This window comes from Hibiscus syriacus, unplaced genomic scaffold (assembly GCF_006381635.1).
Source record: "Hibiscus syriacus cultivar Baekdansim isolate YM2019G1 unplaced genomic scaffold, ASM638163v2 tig00110602_pilon, whole genome shotgun sequence".
Classification (NCBI taxonomy): domain Eukaryota; kingdom Viridiplantae; phylum Streptophyta; class Magnoliopsida; order Malvales; family Malvaceae; genus Hibiscus; species Hibiscus syriacus.
Window position 1 is genome coordinate 1473440 of NW_024062798.1, and position 20650 is coordinate 1494089.

General features: G+C 37.1%; 1 protein-coding gene across 2 annotated transcripts; it reads right to left on the reverse strand.

Moving 5' to 3' along the window:
- Positions 1 to 4478: 4478 nt before the first annotated feature.
- Positions 4479 to 7989, reverse strand: LOC120135229 (granule-bound starch synthase 1, chloroplastic/amyloplastic-like). 2 transcript variants are annotated; one of them, XR_005517234.1, is made up of 14 exons: positions 7660 to 7989; positions 7487 to 7567; positions 7311 to 7409; positions 7147 to 7236; positions 6868 to 6931; positions 6685 to 6785; positions 6483 to 6592; positions 6136 to 6379; positions 5869 to 6045; positions 5441 to 5632; positions 5264 to 5350; positions 5056 to 5184; positions 4701 to 4911; positions 4479 to 4557 (listed from the first exon to the last, which is right to left on the reverse strand). XR_005517234.1 is itself a non-coding variant. In XM_039151540.1 (13 exons), exons 1-13 carry the CDS (start codon positions 7972 to 7974, stop codon positions 4795 to 4797), a joined length of 1806 nt encoding a protein of 601 aa, XP_039007471.1. In that variant the 5' UTR covers positions 7975 to 7989; the 3' UTR covers positions 4631 to 4794. The 2 variants fall into 2 exon arrangements, 1 of the variants encoding a protein (XP_039007471.1); XM_039151540.1 differs by lacking the exon at positions 4479 to 4557 and having other exon boundaries at positions 4631 to 4911.
- Between the last annotated feature and the right edge of the window lie 12661 nt (positions 7990 to 20650).

The window sequence follows — 20650 nt, forward strand, 5'->3', positions numbered from 1 at the left end:
TCAACTCCATGGAGAGTCACATAAGTCGAACCTACCTCTTGTTCAAGACTGCAAAAGAAATGTGGGATGCAGTCAAGGAGAACTATTCTGATCTAGGAGATGCTTTTCAAGTTTTTGAAATCAAGCTAAAATTAAAAGACATTCAGCAAGGAACTCTTGAAGTTACACAGTACTACAACAACTTAAAAGTCTTATGGCAGGAACTCAATATGTACTATGAAGTGGACTGGGGTAAAGGCTTGGAGCACACCAAGTTCATGTCACATCTCAATAAAGAACGGCTCTATGAGTTCCTAGCAGGGTTGAACCGAGACTTGGACGAAGTTCGTGGCCGTATTCTGGGTAGGACCCCTCTTCCAACCATTGGACAAGCATTTGCAGAGGTTCGGAGAGAAGAAAATCGTCGTCGAGTAATGATGGGAGATTCCAAGGAACCAAAACCTGTGACCAATTATGGTCATAGTCCTACTGAATCATTTGCCCTGGTCTCAAGGGGCCCTCAATCTCAAAAAATTCGAGCAGGGAATGATTCAAAACTAAGTCGCTCAGGAGATCTACTGTGGTGTAGCTATTGTAACCGTACCGGCCACACAAAGGAAAAATATTTCAAGCTCCACGGTTATCCCGGTACAACAAAAATTCAGAAGGAAAACAAGGCTCTTTTATCCTTGGACAGCTCATCCACTGCGACCCCTGTACCTACTGAAGCCATTCAGGATGTTCGCCTAACAAAGTCCCAACTTGAAACTCTTCACAAGTTACTCGGTGCACCAATAAGCCATGGTTCATTGGCTATTCAAGGTATCGCTTTTAATATTATTTCTGAATCTAGTAACCATCCATCCTGGATTCTAAATTCGAGAGCATTCGATCACATGACAGGTAATTTATCATTATTCCATACGTATGCCCCCTACCACAACCAATCACGAATTCGGATAGCTGATGGTTCATACTCATCTATTGCTGGAATTGGGGCTATTCGACTCACTAAGGACTTCTCACTCGAGAAAGTTCTTCATGTCCCAAATTTATCTTGTAATTTACTGTCAGTAAGTAAACTTATCGAAGACAAGGTTGTTTGTGCTGAATTTTCTGCTGATGGTTGTATTATACAGGAACAGAAATCGGGGAGGATGATTGGCACTGCTAAGGTTGATGATGGACTCTATATTTGGGATGACTACAAGGACAAGAATAAAAAAGGAGTATTTGCTCTCTCTGCTTCAAAAGAAGACACTATCATGATGTGGCATCATAGGTTAGGACATCCAAATTTCCTGTATTTGAAGCATTTGTTCCCTATGTTATTTCGAAATAAAAAAATCAATTCCCTGAAATGTGAAATCTGTCAATTGTCAAAACATACTCGTGTTCCTTATCCATTGAAGCCTTATATACAATCCAAACCTTTCTCTTTGATTTATAGTGACCTATGGGGCCAAGTCGTGTTAAAAACATCACATGGGCTAGATGGTTCATAACATTTATTGAAGACTATACTAGAGTATGTTGGGTTTACCTTCTAAAAGAAAAAACAGAAACACCAAAGGTATTCCAGAATTTCCACTCCATGATCCGAACCCAATTTGACTCAAACATACACACGCTCCGCACTGATAATGGAAGGGAGTATTTCAATTATGTTTTAAGCTCTTATCTCTCTGAACAAGACATTATTCATCAAAGCTCTTGTCCAGACACACCTCAACAAAACGGGATCTCATAAAGAAAAAATAGACATATACTAGTTATTGCTCGAGCCTTAATGTTTACCATGAAAGTTCCAAAATACATATGGGGGAGGTTGTCCTTACTGCATGTTATTTAATAAATCGTATGCCATCTAGAGTTCTTAATCTCCAAACTCCTTTACATGTCCTACAAAAAACATTCCCCTGTTTCGTGTTCTTATCCTACCAGCCAAGATATTTGGTTGTAAAGCCTTTGTACATAATCACCAATCTAATCAATCCAAACTTGATCCCCGAGCACACCTATGCGTCTTTGTTGGCTACTCATCCACACAAAAAGGATACAAATGTTACTCACCCACCTTGCGTCGCATATTTGTCTCTCGTGATGTCACATTTTTTTAAACCGACCCGTATTTTTTTGCCACTCATCTTTAGGGGGAGACTCTTAGTGAAGATGAGACTCTTCATACTCTTCTTATTATACCCCCTGAGACTATCCTTAACACCACTGTCACACAAAATTCTAAGGGTGACCCTGTCCTCATAACACCAGATTTGAGTGTTCCACTGGAGAGAAATGAATTTTCCAGCGATGAAATCCCCATTGGAAGTAAGCTTCAACAACCTAATCCTTCTGAGAAACCCCAGCTACGACATCCAGAAATCATTGTTTATTCTCGGAAACATTTTCCTCCTAAAAATGACACATCAACAGTGCCAAATTCATCCAACTCCGAGGACTGTCCTGTTTCAGATCAGTCTCCTGGTTCGTCGAATATGGATCTTCCTATCGCTGTTCGTAAAGGCACAAGAGCTTGTACTCAACATCCAATCTCTCAGTTTGTATCCTATGGAAATTTATCTAAAGCTTACAAAACTTTTGTAACTAATATTGACAGTGTAAAGACTCCAAGAAATGTGAAAGAGGCTTTGGAATCAACCGAATGGAGACAAGCTGTTTTTGAAGAAATGAATGCTCTAAAAAATAATGGGACATGGGAAGTTACAGATCTGCCAGAAGGGAAGAAAACTGTGGGTTGTAAATGGATTTTCACCACAAAAATCAAGCCTGATGGGAGTATTGATCGGTACAAAGTCCGACTTGTGGCAAGAGGCTTTACTCAAACCTATGGTCTCTACTATGATGAGACGTTTGCCCCCGTTGCAAAGATGAATATTGTTCGAGTGTTACTTTCCTTAGTTGTCGACCTTGATTGGCCCTTTACACAACTTGATGTAAAAAATGCATTCCTCAATGGAGACTTGAGCGAGGAAGTATACATGGACTTTCCACCAGGCTTTGAAGAAGAAAAAGGGCAAGTATGTAGATTAAAGAAGTCACTATACGGACTAAAACAATCCTCAAGAGCTTGGTTCAGCCGGTTTGCTAAGGCTATGACCAGCAAGAATTACACCCAGGGGCAAGCAGATCATACACTATTTTACAAACACTCGAGAAATGGGAAATACTTTATTCTTATCGTCTATGTTGATGATATTATTCTAACAGGGGATGATTCGAGTGAGCTGTTGAAACTAAAAGACTTCCTCAACACATAATTTGAGCTTAAAGATTTGGGGAGTCTCAAATACTTCCTTGGCATGGAAGTAGCACGGACTCGGACAAGCATTTTATATTTCCCAACGAAAGTATGTTCTTGATTTATTGGCTGAAACTGGCATGCTAGGTTGTAAACCTGCCGGGACCCCAATGGAGTTCAATTCTAAGCTAGGCAATGATGATGATGGGGAAGACGTAGACAGGGGGAGATACCAACGACTCATGGGAAAACTAATTTATCTATCTCACACCCGACCTGATATTGCATTCGGTGTGAGTGTCATCGGTCAGTATATGCATGCTCCAAAGGAAAAACATTTGGAGGCGGTTTACAGGATGCTAAGGTATTTGAAAGGAACACCGGGTAAAGGTCTTGATTTCAAGAAAAACACCAGTCGTGACATAGAACTTTACACTGATGCTGATTGGGCAGGATCAGTGTGTGACAAACGATCTACAAGTGGTTATTGTAGCTATGTGTGGGGCAATCTTGTAACATAGAGAAGTAAAAAACAGTCCGTTGTGGCTCGTAGCAATGCAGAGGCAGAATATATAGCTTTATCTCATGGTATATGTGAATGAATTTGGTTACAAAGATTAATGAAGGAACTTAAAGTATCCTATGTTAAACCTATGAAGGTATATTGTGATAATCAAGCTGCTGTCAGTGTAGCACTTAACCCAGTTCATCACGATCGTACTAAACATGTAGAGATAGATCGTCATTTCATCAGAGAGAAGGTAAATTCAGGAGAAGTTTGTATCACCTATCTTCCTACTAAGCAACAGGTTATAGAATTGCTAACTAAAAGTTTGAGTAAGAATGTGTTTGAAGATTTTATTGGCAAGCTGGGATTGATAAATATCTGCACACCAGCTTGAGGGGGAGTGCTAGAAATCCTAAAATTAAGGGACTAAATCTTCTTCCTTATTTTTAGGAGTTGACTTAGTGTAAATATGTCTCTAATTGTAGTTCCTAATTTTTAGGGATTTTTTCCTATTTTTCGTACTAATTCTTACTTTAAAAGATGTAATCTGTTGTTAGAGAAATATCATAATCATATTTCTCAAATCTGTTCATCATGAGCCTTGGTGATAGCAGCCAGCCATCTATTATTATTTGTTTCCCTTTCTCTTGTTCTTCCAGAAATATACTCGGATGAATAATTCTTAACCTATTCAAATGGTATACATAATATTTCTACTGAAAAGCACCTGAATCAAAAGCTTAATTCGTATATATACTTCACAGAAACCGTACAAAAAGCCATATGCAGCAGAATTGATTCTCCAGTAGTCCTGAAAAACATCAATAACACCTTTAGACTGCTACTACTATGGTATACTATACTATCTTTTATACAATTCTTCCAACTTTTCATGTTCTCAACCTCAAAAATAGCTTTTTACTATATAGTGCAGAACAGGGGAGTTGGTTCCACCTCTTTAGTAAATGGCTGTCGACGGTCCGTTGACAGCGGTTTGCTTGCAAACGTCTATTATGGAACACGCAGAACCGTTAGATTCCACCCATGCTCAGGGAGTGGCAATGTTTTCCTTAGCAAGTGGAGCAATCTCCTCTCCTTCGATACCCGGTTCACTCTCGGCAACCTCTAAGCTCAACAGCATCTTCTCCCACAACTTTGATGGTCCCTGCATAAATCAAACATGTTTCGATTTAAAAACCCGTTTTACTCGAACTCGGGTTTAAGTGTTAGGTATGAACATATTAGGATATAAGCGTTGGACACGAATACTTTGGAACAAATGAATGGTTGGAGCAATATAGGAACGAACCTTCCATGAAAGATCCTGTGCCATACAGTTCTGGATCATTTCTCTCATGGCTCCAGTGCCGTATACCGCAAGAGCTCTCTTTACACCTTTTACTACCTTATCTACATCAATTGGATCCACCGTATCACACTGCAAAAACATACTTCATAGAAGATGAATGGTCAAAATCTAAATTTGCACTTTATACAATCTATTTCTTACTACTTACTTCCACGTTGAAGGCTCCCATATGAAACCCTGTGAATCCTTCCTTGACTGTGTCGACAAGTCCACCGGTAGAGGCCGCTATTGGCAACTGTAAACACAAAAGGAAACAGATTATGGAAGTTCACGAGTAAAGTCAAATCGGTTTGTTGCATAAAAGGGTAAGGCTAAAAGGATTTACAGTTCCATATCGCATAGCTTGCAGCTGAATGAGACCACAAGGTTCAAATCTACTTGGGACCAAAAGGTAATCAGCACCAGCGAAAATCATATGGGCCAATGGGACATTGAATTTGGCAACTCCAATTGCTTTTCCGGGATATAGGATCTCTAACTGTTCAAGCTGCTTCTCCATTGCCTTTTTACCAGTTCCCTGAAAAGAAAAATAATTCCATTAGCAACATGTGTTACTCGGATTCGGGTGTGATGGCCAGATACAAGTATTCAACCAGCACAGGAATTAGTTTTTTCTTCTCTAAATTTTCCCTCGTATATGGAGAGACATAGTTCTGTATCCATGTCCGAATGCGTCGGACACTAATAAAGAAAAATGAGGAGTTGGAGAAACATAGCTAAAAAGAAGGGACCATATTGAAATTCGATACTAACAAGGACAACAATCTGGCAGTTTTCTCCAATGAATTTTGGAAGAGCTGCTACCAAAATGTCTGAACCTTTCTGCTCTTCAAGTCTACCAATGAAGCCAATCAATGGAATATCCCTATCAACAGGCAACCCAAGTTCTGCTTGAAGAGCTTCCTTTAATAATGCCTTTGCAGCCGTTACCTGCAACCACACTAGTCGATATTAAAAAACGTGCCTTCATAATACCACAAAAGAAACCCAGGACTTGGAAGTTAAAGAAAGCACACTAACAGTTGTAGCATCGTATTTGGTACTGATGTATTTGTCAGTGGCAGGGTCCCATTCTTGAACGTCCATGCCATTCACAATTCCAGTGATGCCGGTTTTATGAATGATGCCATCAAGTTCGACACCTTTATCTTCACCAGAAACAAGCTCCTGTGCATAGTATGGACTTACAGTCAAGACCCTGTCTGATTCCAAAATTCCAGCCTTCATCCAATTGATTTTCCTTCCCTTGACAGGCTTAGTGTACCTGACAATCGAAACCGTTTTAAGTCCTTCATTAAAAAAAAATTTAACGGAACTATATAACAACAATAAATATAAAAAGAAGAAAATATTGTTTTTGTTCATACCCATCAATGAAGTCAAATGAACTCTTGAATTGATCAGGCAAATTGAGAAGTGCAAAATCTGCTAAGGCAAATCTTCCCTGATAGGCTATATTGTGGATGCAAAAGGCAACCTACAAAATTCATTTTTCGTACACGCCGTTAAGTTCTAAGCTTCAGCATGTCCAAATTTTTTCAATTTCACATTGAAAAGAGGCCGTCATACCTTGGCATGCATATAGATGCCCCTTGATTGATACATGCTTTTCAAATAGCATGGAAGAAGAGCGGTGTGCCAATCATTGGCAACGAAGACAACATTTTCTCCTGCAGAAGATGGTGAACCATTATTTCATGAAAGTGGAGTTTTAATTTTAAAGATCAAGTCTTAAAGAAGAAGAGCCCATACCGTACGGTCCTGAGAAATATTTGTTGCTATTTAAATCCAGAACTCTTGGTGCCTCCAAAGCAGCCTGAAAATGATGAAATTTATGCAAATTGAGCTTGATTGATATCAAGAACCGTAATTCGGTGCAAAGGAGGCCTCAGCCTGTAGTTATGCGAAGATGTTTAAAAATGATGAGATTCAAACCACAAAGGTGACTGCTTTAACTAATTAATCTAAGGATCAGGTTCATACTATGATCAGAATTTGAAAGAGTCGATATTAAACTTTGGAGATTTTTACCAGACACAACAAGCTGAATCGCAATTGGTTGTCTTTGTAGTCCGTACCGGCCTTTGGGCCATAGATTTTGGATCCTGTTTTGCCCCATACCTGAATCACGAAGCAAAATTATTGGAAATAACATAACCAATTCAATCTTTGATAAAGAAATGACAGTCTCGAACCTTCTCGAGGAACATAGGGTGATCGATGAAGACTCGATCGACTCCACGTTTGTAGCAGTGGAAGAATCGAACAGTCACAGTTGTGTCCCCAACTTTCAGCTGCATATTAGTAACTGATGTTCAATCACACAATCCAAACCCATAATAACTCACTTCAAACTTTGAACTTATTTTACCTCAACGAAGACACGGGTGTCCCATGCATCCTTGTACTGGTCGTACCGAGGAGACACGGTCATAACACGATGTCCTTTAGCCTAATCAACGTTCAATCAAAGGGGAATAACATCAAACACTTAACAGACAAAATGAAAACCAAACAATCAAACACTGTAAACCCGGTACTTACAGCCATTGCAGGAGGAAGCCCAAGAACGTCACCAAGACCACCGGTTTTGCTCCAAGGACCAACCTCAGCTCCCACAAAGACAATATTCATCCCTGTTCCACAAACAATTCTCCCAGAAAGCTTGTTGTTTGCAGTCGGGTGAGCTTCTTTCACAGCGCTGGTCCTCATCTTTAACCTGTCTAGTGAGTTCAAAGGCCTCAAACCATTGTGAGTCACGAGTTGTTGTTGATTCCTCAACCCAATCTGACTCAGATTGGCCTTGGTTCCTCCATGGGAAATTATCGAAACAAAGTGAGAAGCAGTCACTGTCGCCATTGCTTTGGGTAGTCTTCAAGCTGTGAGGATCAACCAAATGATTCAAACCCAAGTTCCAAAACCATTAAATTAAATAAAAGAAAACATAACAAAAACTAAACAATTTGAGTTAACTCACCACCAGTACACTTGAAAGAATCCCAGAAAATGTATTGGGGACTTTGAAGTCGGTCAAATGAATTCGCAGAGGGAGGAGCCAATTTGTAAGAGAATCCATGGCTGAGCTGAAATTACACGTGGCGTCACGAGAATGGTTAAATATCCTCCCCTTGTGTATGAACCTCAAGATCGTATTTCGCATGTTTAGAGTGGGGCCTGTAGCAGTATCACTGTACTAAGAATCAGGAATATGCCGGGAACGAGCGGTCTTTAGCTTCTCAAAATTCATGTGAGCTTAAATAAATACATATTTTTTGTACTCAAATTTGGCTTCAAGATTGTTTTTGGTACCTGAGTTTTTTTTTTATATTCAATTAGGTACTTAAACATATTTTGTTTTGCAAATTACTCAAAGTGTAACTTCATTAGAAAAAAATCTAATTAGCAAAATTCTGATTCGGCATCAATAGAACTATCCATGTATCAGGATAGAGATTTAAAACTTGATATTAACTGAAACTTAAAAAAAATTTGTAGATAACCCATTTAAATAGTTACTAATATATTTTTTTTGAATGATAAAGGGAAAGAAACCATGCAGAGCTTAGAAACTAGAGTTATCTGCATAAAAAGCTTGCCACACTTCCTGTGATGGAACGTGGTGCACCTCCAGCTCGAAAGGTCTCCACCATGCCAACTTCGCCATGCCGTCAGCTACTCAATTATGTTCCCTCGGAGTACAAGCCATCCATACAGTCCAGCAACGGTCTCTCAGGCCGAGAATAAGGTGTAACAGCGGTGCTCCCAGCCCCTTCCAAAGTTCGGTTGCAAAATCAGCCACCGCCTCCTTGCAATCCGTTTCTATCAATACTCTTCGAATACCCATGTCCCAAGCCAAACGCAGTCCATTATAAACACCCCATAGCTCCTCCTCCCATGCCGAGCACATCCCAATAGCTTTCGAAAATCCCACGATCCAAGCTCCCATGTGATCGCGAATCACTCCACCACTAGCAGCTAGCCTAGAATCCGGTCGACAAGCTCCATCCGTGTTTAGTTTGAACCAACTCAAATCCGGCGGCTCCCACGTTCTGAGCCGAACAGCTGTGTATCGCTTTTAACAGCACCCGAATTGCAAGATTCAACGTGCTTCCTCCTGCATTCGACGGCTACACTCTAAAACACTATCTCTGGGTTGCACATCCGGGTTAAATATATTCTGATTTCTACGCTTCCAAAGAACCCGTATAATGCTCCCAAATAACTCCACCCATCCCTCACCATGGATCGAAAAATAATCCGAGCGCAAGAGATTCCTTACCAACCAATCACGGAATTCCATGCGAAGAAATTCATCCAACCGGTGGGGATGAACGAGTCCCTCCCAAGTCCCTTTGGCAACCAGACAAGCGCGGAAAATATGTGACAAAGATTCAACGTAACTACCACAAACACCACAGCTTGTATCATCAGTTAAGTGGCGACGAGAACATTCTTCGTTCGTGAGAACTCGACCGTGGTAGGGCAGCCAGATAAACGCTTTAGCACGAGGCAAACCTTTGTGCGCCGAAATAAGAGAAAATAATATCAGTGATAAAAAATGCCTTATAATATACGAATTTAACTAACTTTTTTTGAATTTGCTAAAATGACCAACAAATTCGCAACGCGAACTCCAATTTCGCAACCCAGTTTCCAATTTTACAACACGAATATGTATATCGCAACACAGAAGTCAAATTCGCAACGCGATAGTCAAATTCGCAACACAAAGTCAAATTCGCAACGCGATAGTCAAATTCGTAACGCGATAGTCAAATTCGCAACGCGATAGTCAAATTCGCAACGCGAAAGTCAAATGTTTTTACGCGAAACATAATATTAATTTCGCAACACAAAATGTAAACAATATTATCGCAAATCATCTCTAACCTAAAACCCTAAATCACAACTCAATCTCATCTCCATCTCTTACTCTCTACGGCGACATCCGTCTCCATCTCCGACGAAATCCGTCTATCTCCATCTCTCAGAGCAACCCTCACAACCATTCACGGTCAGAAATGGAAAATCAACCACCGAGGGTTAGTTTTTTTAATCTATTATTTTTATTTTGATTTTTTTTTATTATTAGATTTTTCTTATATTGATGATAAATTTACTGGTAATTTCAATATATATATAGATTAACCATTTCACTGAGATTGCTTAGTAAATTCATTCGGTTGCTGCCAATACTACTAAACTGTTTAGTCTTTAACACTGTGAAGTTAGTATTTATCTTTGTTTTGTATTTTTGTTGAAGAAACCCTAAATCGCAATGCGAAAATCGCAACGCGATTTTAGTTTCGCGTTGTGATTTTCATTTTCGCGTTGCGAATTTAAGTTTCAGAAACTTCTTTTATTCTGCAAATTGAAACTTGAATGAATTGCATTACTTCAACTAAGAGTCTGTTTGTTTCCCGTAATTAGAATTACGGAATTGGTTTTCCCCGAATTCCCGTGTTTGTTTCACGTAATTCGTTTTCCGGAAAATGTTTTCCCGTGTTTGTTTCACGTAATTCGTTTTCCGGAATGTAATTCATTTTCCTAGTAACAGAATTTCCTTTGTGTTTTCTGTAAAATGACTTACGGATTCATTTTCCGTAAGTCATTTTCCGAACTTTTCACTTCAAAGCAAAAATACTCAAAATAATTTTATTTTATGAATTTAATATTAATAAAATATTTTAATATCATTTTAATCAAAATATTAATTATTAAAATATTTAAAATATATTTATTAATATTTATAATAATATAATATTATATTTTTAATATTATATAAATAATCAATTATATTATAATAATATAAGATATTATATTTTAATAATATATAATAAATTTTTTATATATTATAATGAATAATATTATTTATATATTTCAATAATATTTTAGTAAAGATATTAAAATATACTAATTAATATTTTTAAAATATAATATAGTACTATTACTTTAATAAATAATTAATATAATTTATAAAATTTTATTTCACTAAAATATACCGAAAAAATGTTTAAATAACATCTTCCAAACATCATAAAACGTTTTCCAGATGTTTTCCAGAAATGTAATTCATTTTCCAGAAATGTAATTCATTTTACAGAAATGTAATTCATTTTCCAGAATTCAAATTCCAGTAATTCATTTTTCAGTAATTCAAATTCCAGTAATTCATTTTCTGGAAAACCAATTACAGCTAAACAAACAGACCCTAAAAAACAAAGACAAATACTAACTTCACAGTTTTGCTAATTTAAGTTTCAAGAATAAACTACTACTCTTTATGTTGTCCTTGAACCTGCACTAAACCTATATGTTATCCTTTTAAATGTTTATATAAGTTCTTACTTCTGGAATGTTATCTGATGCATTTTGTGAACTATGATAGAATAATGACTTGGTTGAATACCGTGCTAGTTTGAAACATATTTGGCTTTGTTTTCATTGTTTAATATCATGTCTGTTTATAGTGTATAATAAGGAGTTTTTGGTATATCTAACTGTATGTTTATTGTTTTTGTAGAAAATTTTTTTGGTTGCATTGACCTTAAGGAATAAATTAAACTTAGCCACTAAAATTGCGTCGACGCTTACACCTCTACAAAGAAAATTGTTTGAGGATACTTGCTTCGGGCCATGGCTGAAAGTGCAACATACGGGAGGAGATGCTATGCTGACACTTTTGTTTCTTCAGACCATGACTAACGATCTACCCGAGGGGATACAACGTGGTGATGAGGAGATATGGTTTCATTTTCCTCCGGCACATACTTGTTTTGGGCGGGAGGAGTTTTGCTTAATCACTGGTCTACGCTTCGGACACGATGATATAGGTCGGTACACTAGTCATATCGCCCGCCCTTCATGGTTATCTCGGGTTTTTCCTGAGCTGGCAAAGTCGAAGTCGAGTTTACACCTCGACGACTTGAAGAGATTATTTGATAAAGATGGTTTTTACTCGGATGGATGACCTTGATGTTGTCCGAGTATGCCATTTATTACTTTTGCATGCCGGCTTTTTAGGCAAAGAGGGAAGACAACCTATCTTCGAGGACCTAATATTATTGGTAGAGGACCTAAATGCATGGAACCTATTTCTGTGAGGTTTATATCTATGGAAAGCTACCTGGAAGAAGTTGTCGTCTGCCTTTGAGGACCGAAAAAGTTTGCAGGTTAATGGTTCTAAATACACTTTGGCAGGCTTTACTTGGGCCTTTAAGGTAAGAATTTCTATATAATATTTCCAAAATTATAATTAATTATTTAACAATTACTAATGTTTGTGTATTATATTGTTTGTAGATTTGGATATTTGAGGCTTTCCCCAGCATGCAGACATATGCGATAAAAAGATCAAATGATATTCCTAGGGCTATTACCTGGAAGAGGATCCGCATGTTGGATTGGGAAGAGTTACTCCCATATACGACGATGAATGATGTAAGTTAACACACAAATAATACCATATATAAACAAGTTATTACTAGTACAAGTTTAACTTTGTTTGAGCTTTTATATTGTTAGGAGGCCAACTATCCATTACAGAGGCTGACACCCAAAGAGGCTGAGCTTGCCACGCTCACTGATTGGCGGCAAGCTAGTAAGCGGTTTTTTGATGGGACGGATGATGAGAACCCCTTACTTCGAGAGCCATCACTTGATCGGGCTAATTCTACAGCTCGACACCCGGAGCCATCACCTGATCGAGCCTCTTCTCCACCATCACCTCATGATAGGCGACTGACAAAGAGACCACGACATTTATCTCCCTGTTCTCCACCTCCACGGGATGAGTTAGGGGAATTACGTGATGAGGTCGGTACTTTACGTGAAGATAATGGTGCATGGCGTGATGAGGTTCGATCTTTTACGTGGTGAGGTGGATTTTTTACGCGATGACAATGGTGCGCTACGCGATGAGGTATCTACTTTATGTGATGAGGTTGCCGCTCTACGCGAGATTGTTTTATTGTTGCAGAATGAGGTTCATTCTCTACGCAATAAGATAAATTTGTTTAATACTATACTAAAAATGTAAATAACCTTTTTTCGCCATTATTTATTTATTTATTTACTGATTTATGTATTAATTTATTTTCAGAGGCCCGATAAGGTAGATGCTTTACGTCGAGTTTTTATTGCACGACGGGGTTCACGCATCAGACGTCGTGCACGTGTCATTACGTCTCCGTTCACCACACTAGTGCCAAGACTCCGTAAGAATAAGCCCGATGCACCTATCATCATTCAAGAGGCGCCTCCTATCGTTCAAGAGGCCCCTCTCATCATTGAAGAAGCCCCTCCCACCGTTCAAGAGGCCCCTGTCATCGTTTAAGAGGTCATGCCCTCCGTTCAAGAGCCCGATTCACATGGCGTCATATATCGACATATTGATAAACCCCCTCCCGTGCCCGATATGATGGATGTGAGTTGGCTTTCATATGTGTTACTGGCTAGTACCATTCCTTAGCAGGAGAGGAAAACACTACCTGAAATAATTACGGATAATACCCTTTGGGCTAAGACTGTAGTTGATTTTTATCTACATGAGCGGAGCAAGGGGTGTTATTCTGACTTATGCCAAATCGACGATGCTATTCATTTGTTTCTTGAACGGTCTTGGTGGGTTATTTTATTAGGGGTTGAAGATAATGGCTATCTCGAAGGGGTGGTAAGTCTTATATTCTTCTTATATTGTATTTTGATTAATTTTTTTAAAATTATTAATAAATTCACTAATATATTTATTTTTTTATAAAACATCATATTGATGCATAGGTGTCACGTCTTATAATAATAAGGAAATTGAGGAAAAGAAATACTCGATGGACTATTATGTCGACGTCTTTTCACGCAGCTCACTTGAAGGATCAGAGAGATGCTTCATATACGTTGGGTAATGGAAAAGCTAAACTTTATCCTGCGTGGTGGGAGGTCGATAAGGTTAGTATTTATTTTTTGAATATTTTAAAGGTTTTCATAAATTTTATTTGATGTGCGCAATTATTTATGATTGCAGGTGTTTATCCCTGTTTTGGAACGTCGTCATTGGCTTCTCGTCGAGCTTCAGCTCCCATCCCTGAAGACAGTGGTATATGACAACATGTTGAGTTACATACCATTGTCTAATTTGAGAGATATTATTACAAAGGGATGGAGCGATCATGGCTAAATACTTGGATGCGATTGATTATTGGACAAATTCTGGAAACAAGAAGCCAAAGAAGTTCAAAATTACAATGATCAAAGACGAGACTGCGCCATAACAAACGCAGGGAGCCAGAGGGGATTATGGTCCTCTCGTATGCTTGTTCTTGGAACGTTTGACGACAGGAAGTAAACAGTATCTACCTCCCACAGATAGAGATAGAGGTGCAGTAGGCTTGTGGTTTCGGCATTATATGGCCATATCGATATATACGAGACGCTGCCTACCTGCATCCGCGTGCTGAAAGTGTGCATAAACAATTAGTAAGTTTGAGCAAGTGTTAACATATATACTCTTTAATTGGTTTGAAAATATTTGGTTAAGTACCTAGAATTCAGTAATTTGTTGTTTGTTGGTTTTAGATGTGTAGAAAGTGTTGTTTGAGCAAATGTTTGGTTTCTGCAGGTTAATCCTGAAGTGAGCTGCGTGAAATTGATGTATTTGTGCATAAACAACAGTCAGGGTATATTCTTTTGATTTGTTTAATTGAATTTTACATTGAAAGTTGATTTGTTTAATTGATGAGGAAATAAGATTTATTTTTTGATTAATTGATTTATAAAAGTTGATTTGTAAAAGTTTGATGTGTAAATAAGAATTATTTTTTGCTTGTTTAATTGATTTGTAAAAGTTGATTTGTTGTTTCTAAAAAATTCAATCTGCATTATGTTTGAAGGAAAAAAAAGACCTGGTGAAGGTACAAATTCGCAACGCGATTTTCGGTTTGCGAATTTGATTTTCGCGTTGATCACAACATACAACATCAAGTTATATACAACATCAAACACATTCCAAGCTATAAATACAAGCTAAGGACACTTGAAGAAGCAAGAGAACAACTATCCAAGCAATCAAACACAAGAGAAAATCCCAACATGATAACAACTGAACAGATCATAGCAATGTTCAAACTCAAGTTGTAGATTTTGATTTCCTTTTGCTTGGCACCATATGAGATTTGGATTTTGATTTCCGTTTGCTTGGCACCATATGAGCTTTGGATTTTGATGAGCATCGGAAGCATTTCGGACATATGATTTGGGTGGTACTCGGAAGCATTTCAGACTTATTATTTTTGTTATTATTTCAAGTTGTAGCCCTCAATTATCAAGATTTTTAGTTGCCATTTATTGCATTTCTCGTATATCACCCTGATCATACGCCTGAAACGTTTCTGACGCTTTAAAGTTAACCAAAAATTACGATGGTCGAGATTTCCCTCGCGTTTAAAGTTGAAAAAAACAATGGAAATTAGGAATAATCAATGATAACATGCATATTGGCTTGGGCTAATATTTATAGTGGAGCCGAAATTTATATTGAAATTCAAACTCAAATTGAAATTGAAATTCAAACTCCAATTACATATGAAATGAATTTGAAATGCAATGTTAAATTGAGCATGGAAATTGCATAATTGATTCATACTGTTCAAGTAACATGCTTTATGAACCATCAAGCTAAAAGACAATATTGATTGAGTTCAAAGCTGAGTTGTGAGTTGATGGGGTTGTCACACTTGTCACATGGTTGGAATAAAGTACTCACATGGAAGAGATAGATTGTTTTGTTATACACAACCCATCTCATCTGAATGAAAATATACATACAATATAATCAAACTAAAACATACATACACAACAAATTTATACATAACATTGTTCAAATAATATACCCACAAAAACAAAATTAATCCGATGAAAAAGGGTTATTTCTAAAGAAGTCCAGAACATTATTTTCCAAATAATATACCCATAACAATGTTCAAATAATGTACAACATGAAAGTTAAATTCACAACGCGATTTTCGGTTTGTGAATTTGACTATCGCAACGCTTATTTCGCGTTGCGAATTTAACTTTCGCGTTGCCAATTTGACTTTCGCGTTGATCGCAACATAAACATCAAGTTATATACAACATCAAACACATTCCAAGCTATAAATACAAGCTAAGGACACTTGAAAAAGCAAGAGAACAACTATCCAAGCAATCAAACACAAGAGAAAATCCCAACATGATAAAAACTGAATAGATCATAGCAATGTTCAAACTCAAGTTACTAATGAATGTCTAATTGAAAATGTATGCATTCACACATAAAATACACATAATACAACGTTTGCATTTAAAAATCACCTAAGTTAATAAGTCCCAAAAGGTGAAGCCGGTTGTGATTGGGATTTTGATTTCCTTTTGCTTGGCACCACATGAGCTTTGGATTTTGATGAGGATCCATTTTTTTGTAGAGGAAAAGATGATTGTGATGGCACTAGTGATCCACAGGTCAACCTTGTATGACCACTTTCCTTGCACTGACTACATGTCGATATCATATTCTCTTCACCCTTAGATGGTATACGATCGTGATTTTTTGGTCGGCCAGGTAGCCTGTTGTCCATGACTGGTGGCAAAACTGTTTGTAAGTCATCTGGTATGTCCCACTCAGAAGGATGTGGACATGGGTAGACAATCTCGGCATAAGTCTGTCGATATACTTCTGTAGTGTAGCAATCCATAGCGTATGCGCTTGAATCATCTTGGTTTAGATGAAGAGCAACTTTTATAACATGATCACACGGATAACCAGATGTTTGTCATTTCTTACAACTACACGTCTTTGCATTTAGATCGACAAGCCCATTTAAGTTATTATCCAATACTTCAAACAAAGTGTTTGAACATGGTTCAACTCTCTATGACGTTGACTTCATAACACGTTTCGTTATCTTTTTTTAGTCCATGGTGTAACACAACGTTCCAATGTTCCTGTAAATTTAAATAAATAATACTTAGTAAAATATATGATAAGTTACGAATTTAAAGAAATAATACCTGCATGGTTTCTTTTCTTGTAGTACCACTGTTGAATAGAGGCTCGAAAAAACTCCATTAACATAGTAATGGGTAATTTCCGGGAATGACGACTTAGAGCGTTGATTGATTTTGCACTATTAGACGTCATGAAACCATATCTTGCTCCAAGTTGATGTACTCTTGACCATCTTTCAAACCCGAAATCTTCTAGTGCTTGAGCACATTGAGACAAAACACGTCTTAAACAATTTATATGCTTATTAAAATCTACTTCCCGATAAGCTTTTACAGCCTTCCAGTATGCCCATTTGTGATTTTTTATACCTTTAGACCTTGATTTTAGATTTATGTACAAATTAACACAACAAAGTCCATGAAAAGCATCTGGGAAACACCTTCTAACAGCGTTGTCAATTGAGTTTGCCCTATCAGATATGATTGTCATATTGCTAATAGGACCTATGCAATCCCTAAGATGCCCCATAAACCATGTCCATGAATCAGAGGTTTCAGATTTGCCAACCCCGTAAGCTATTAGCAGTATCCTATTATTAACATCCATGGCTACTGCTAATAAGTTTACTCCAAGGTATCGACCTTTCAAATGTGCTCCGTCAACTATAATAACTGGGCGCATGCAAGTAATAAATGAACGAATCTACAAAATCATATACACAATAAATATAATCATTTAAACATGAAATGCATACAACTAACAAAAATGAGTCAACAAAATTATAATTATTTACTAGCCGCAGCACCAATGGTGATAAACAACAACTCAAAGCGTCCATCTCTATCTGTTTTGATATGAGTTACCGACCTAGGATTTTTCAGCTTTAAATTGTGACAATAAACCGACAGTTGGGCAAACGATGCTTTTGGCGACCCCCTTAACAATTCCAAGGCATATCATTTGGCTCTCCAAGCTTGAGATATGAGATACTAATCTTGAACCGAGCATTCATGTCAGTCATAATTGCATGTCCCCGATATACCCTTCTATTCAAAAACATTAACTCAGCCAGAAAACCACCCAACACCTTTTTGTTTGTCTGTCTATGGTGAGGAAAAACTTGGGTTCTTGAACATGTATGTTTATCAATAAAAGTCCTAACTTGAAACATTTCGCAATCTTTTATCCTCTTTGCAATCATACGCCACGTACAGTTTTTGTCAATCATACACCTTGTTTCGAAACGATCTTTGCTTGATTTGTTAACTTTTAGTTGATAGCCACCTTTCACACATTTCGTATACAAAGTTATCTTCAAGTCTTCCTTTGTATCAAAACAATCATCATTCTTGATACGAATAACTTTTGTGTAACAATCAACTGCTATCTTTACAAACTCTTCTTCCGGTATCTGAAGTAATTCTGGCATATTCGAGTTATACTCCCGTGGCATTTTCTTCTTTTTCCTTTCTTCGGGAACTTATTCTTCTTCTTTTTCTTCTTCAGGGTTATATGAATTACAGAATAGATGTTTAACATGTTCATTCACAGTCGTAACTTCCTCCTCATTATCATCAACAACATCTTCCTCGGCAGCGGCTATTTCATCATCAAAATTCGGGTATTGACCAATATCAAAATCATTACATGCAGGGTCTGTTTCTTTTTCCATCACATCATCAAAATCCGAGTATTCCCCAAGATCAAAGTTCGGGTATTGACCAAGATCAAATTTCGAATACTGACTAGTACTCACAATTTTTTCTGTTGGCTCATAATCGTTTAACTGGTCAATACGAAAACCGGAATTTGGTGCTGAAAGTTGATTGAGATTTGGATTAGGAAAAGGTTGTGGGTTTTGAGATTGTGTTTGGTATTGGAAATGTGGTGAAACAAAATTTGCTTGGTGATGAAATTGTGGTGGAACCATTAAATTTTGGGTTGAAGAACTTAGTTGATTACTACCCGCTACTGACCCAACTTCACTACTTCTAGGTTCAACAACATACAATGTAACATCATCTTCTTGCGAAACACTAATGTAAGTAATGAATCGTTCAACATCTTTATTGTCAGTTAACAAATAAACTTTACCTGTAACATCCTCAATACCGGGTTAGTGACTAAATTATAAAGTCTCAGAATTTGATGGTTAGAATAAAATGAATGAATAATATAAAGATTTATATGTAAATTATTGTGTATGCTGGAATTGAAAGGAAGAAGGAATGGAAGGACAATAGAGTAATTGCAAGGAAAAATAATTAAAGAAGGGATAAGTATGTATATAAGGATACACGTGGGTAGAAGGGGAGAAAACACCCAAGACTTCCAGAGTTCTCTTCTTCTTCTTTCTTCCTTGTGCGTGTGAACCAAAGCAAAGGTAAGATTTCTGATTATTGAGTTTCTTGTTAAATTTAATATTGGGTTTTGATTATTAGATGATAACTAAGCTTAAGGAAAGCTTAAGTTATTTTAACATCAAAGGATGATGGAGTTAGGAGAGATTTAAGATTTGAAGTTCTTAAATGAAATCTTGGAATAGAGTTCATAACTAGAATTGAAAGTTAAATTTGACTTGTCATCAATCTAGTTAAGATATACGAAGTGTTAGAAGTGGAATTCAAACATGTTGATTTATTGATGTAATTCTTGAATTATATATGAAGGATAGAATTTGGAGGTTTAAGATGAAATAAATGAGTTTAAATTGGTTTAAGGATGTGTACTATAGTTAAGAATAAGATTAAACATGAAGGATTTAATCCAAAATGAATAATTTTCGGGTTCAAAAAGAGGATTTTGGGCAGAGTGCATCGATGCATATTCATAGTGCATCGATGCATCAAGGTTAAAACCCAGAAAGTGTTTGAAGGTGTATCGATGCACAAGTAGTGCATCGATGCACTCTTTTAAAATAAAAAAGATCGAATGCAATTAGTGCATCGATGCATAAGGCATGCATCGATGCATCCCATTAATAATAAAACATCGAATGCATTTTATGCACCGATGCACAAGTAGTGCATCGATGCATACCTTCATTAAAAGGGGAAATTGGCATTTATCTTAATCTAAAAGAGTGAACCATTAGAGTATATTAGCTATAATACTGATATAGATCCATGTGTTATTATGTAGATACTAAAAGTAAGCTTATTCCGGAATGATCAAAGGATTAGAATCGAATCAAAGCAAAGTTAAGGTGAGTGCATAATATATGTATAGTATAATGGAATAAGACTTGTGATAAGTCTAATTCCTATATTGATTTTCATAGTACAATGGTTGTGAACATGCATGCATGATAATTATTGTAATACATGCATAAGGCATATATATGTTCATGTGATTGGATAAATGATGTATATATATGAATAGATTCAAATACACGTGTGATATGATATGTGATATGAGAACATGACATGAGCTACATGATCACAAGAGAAATGACATGAGCTACATGATCACAAGAGAAATGACATGAACTACATGATCACAAGAGAAATGACATGAGTACATGAACATATAAAATATAAGAATAATGCCCATAGT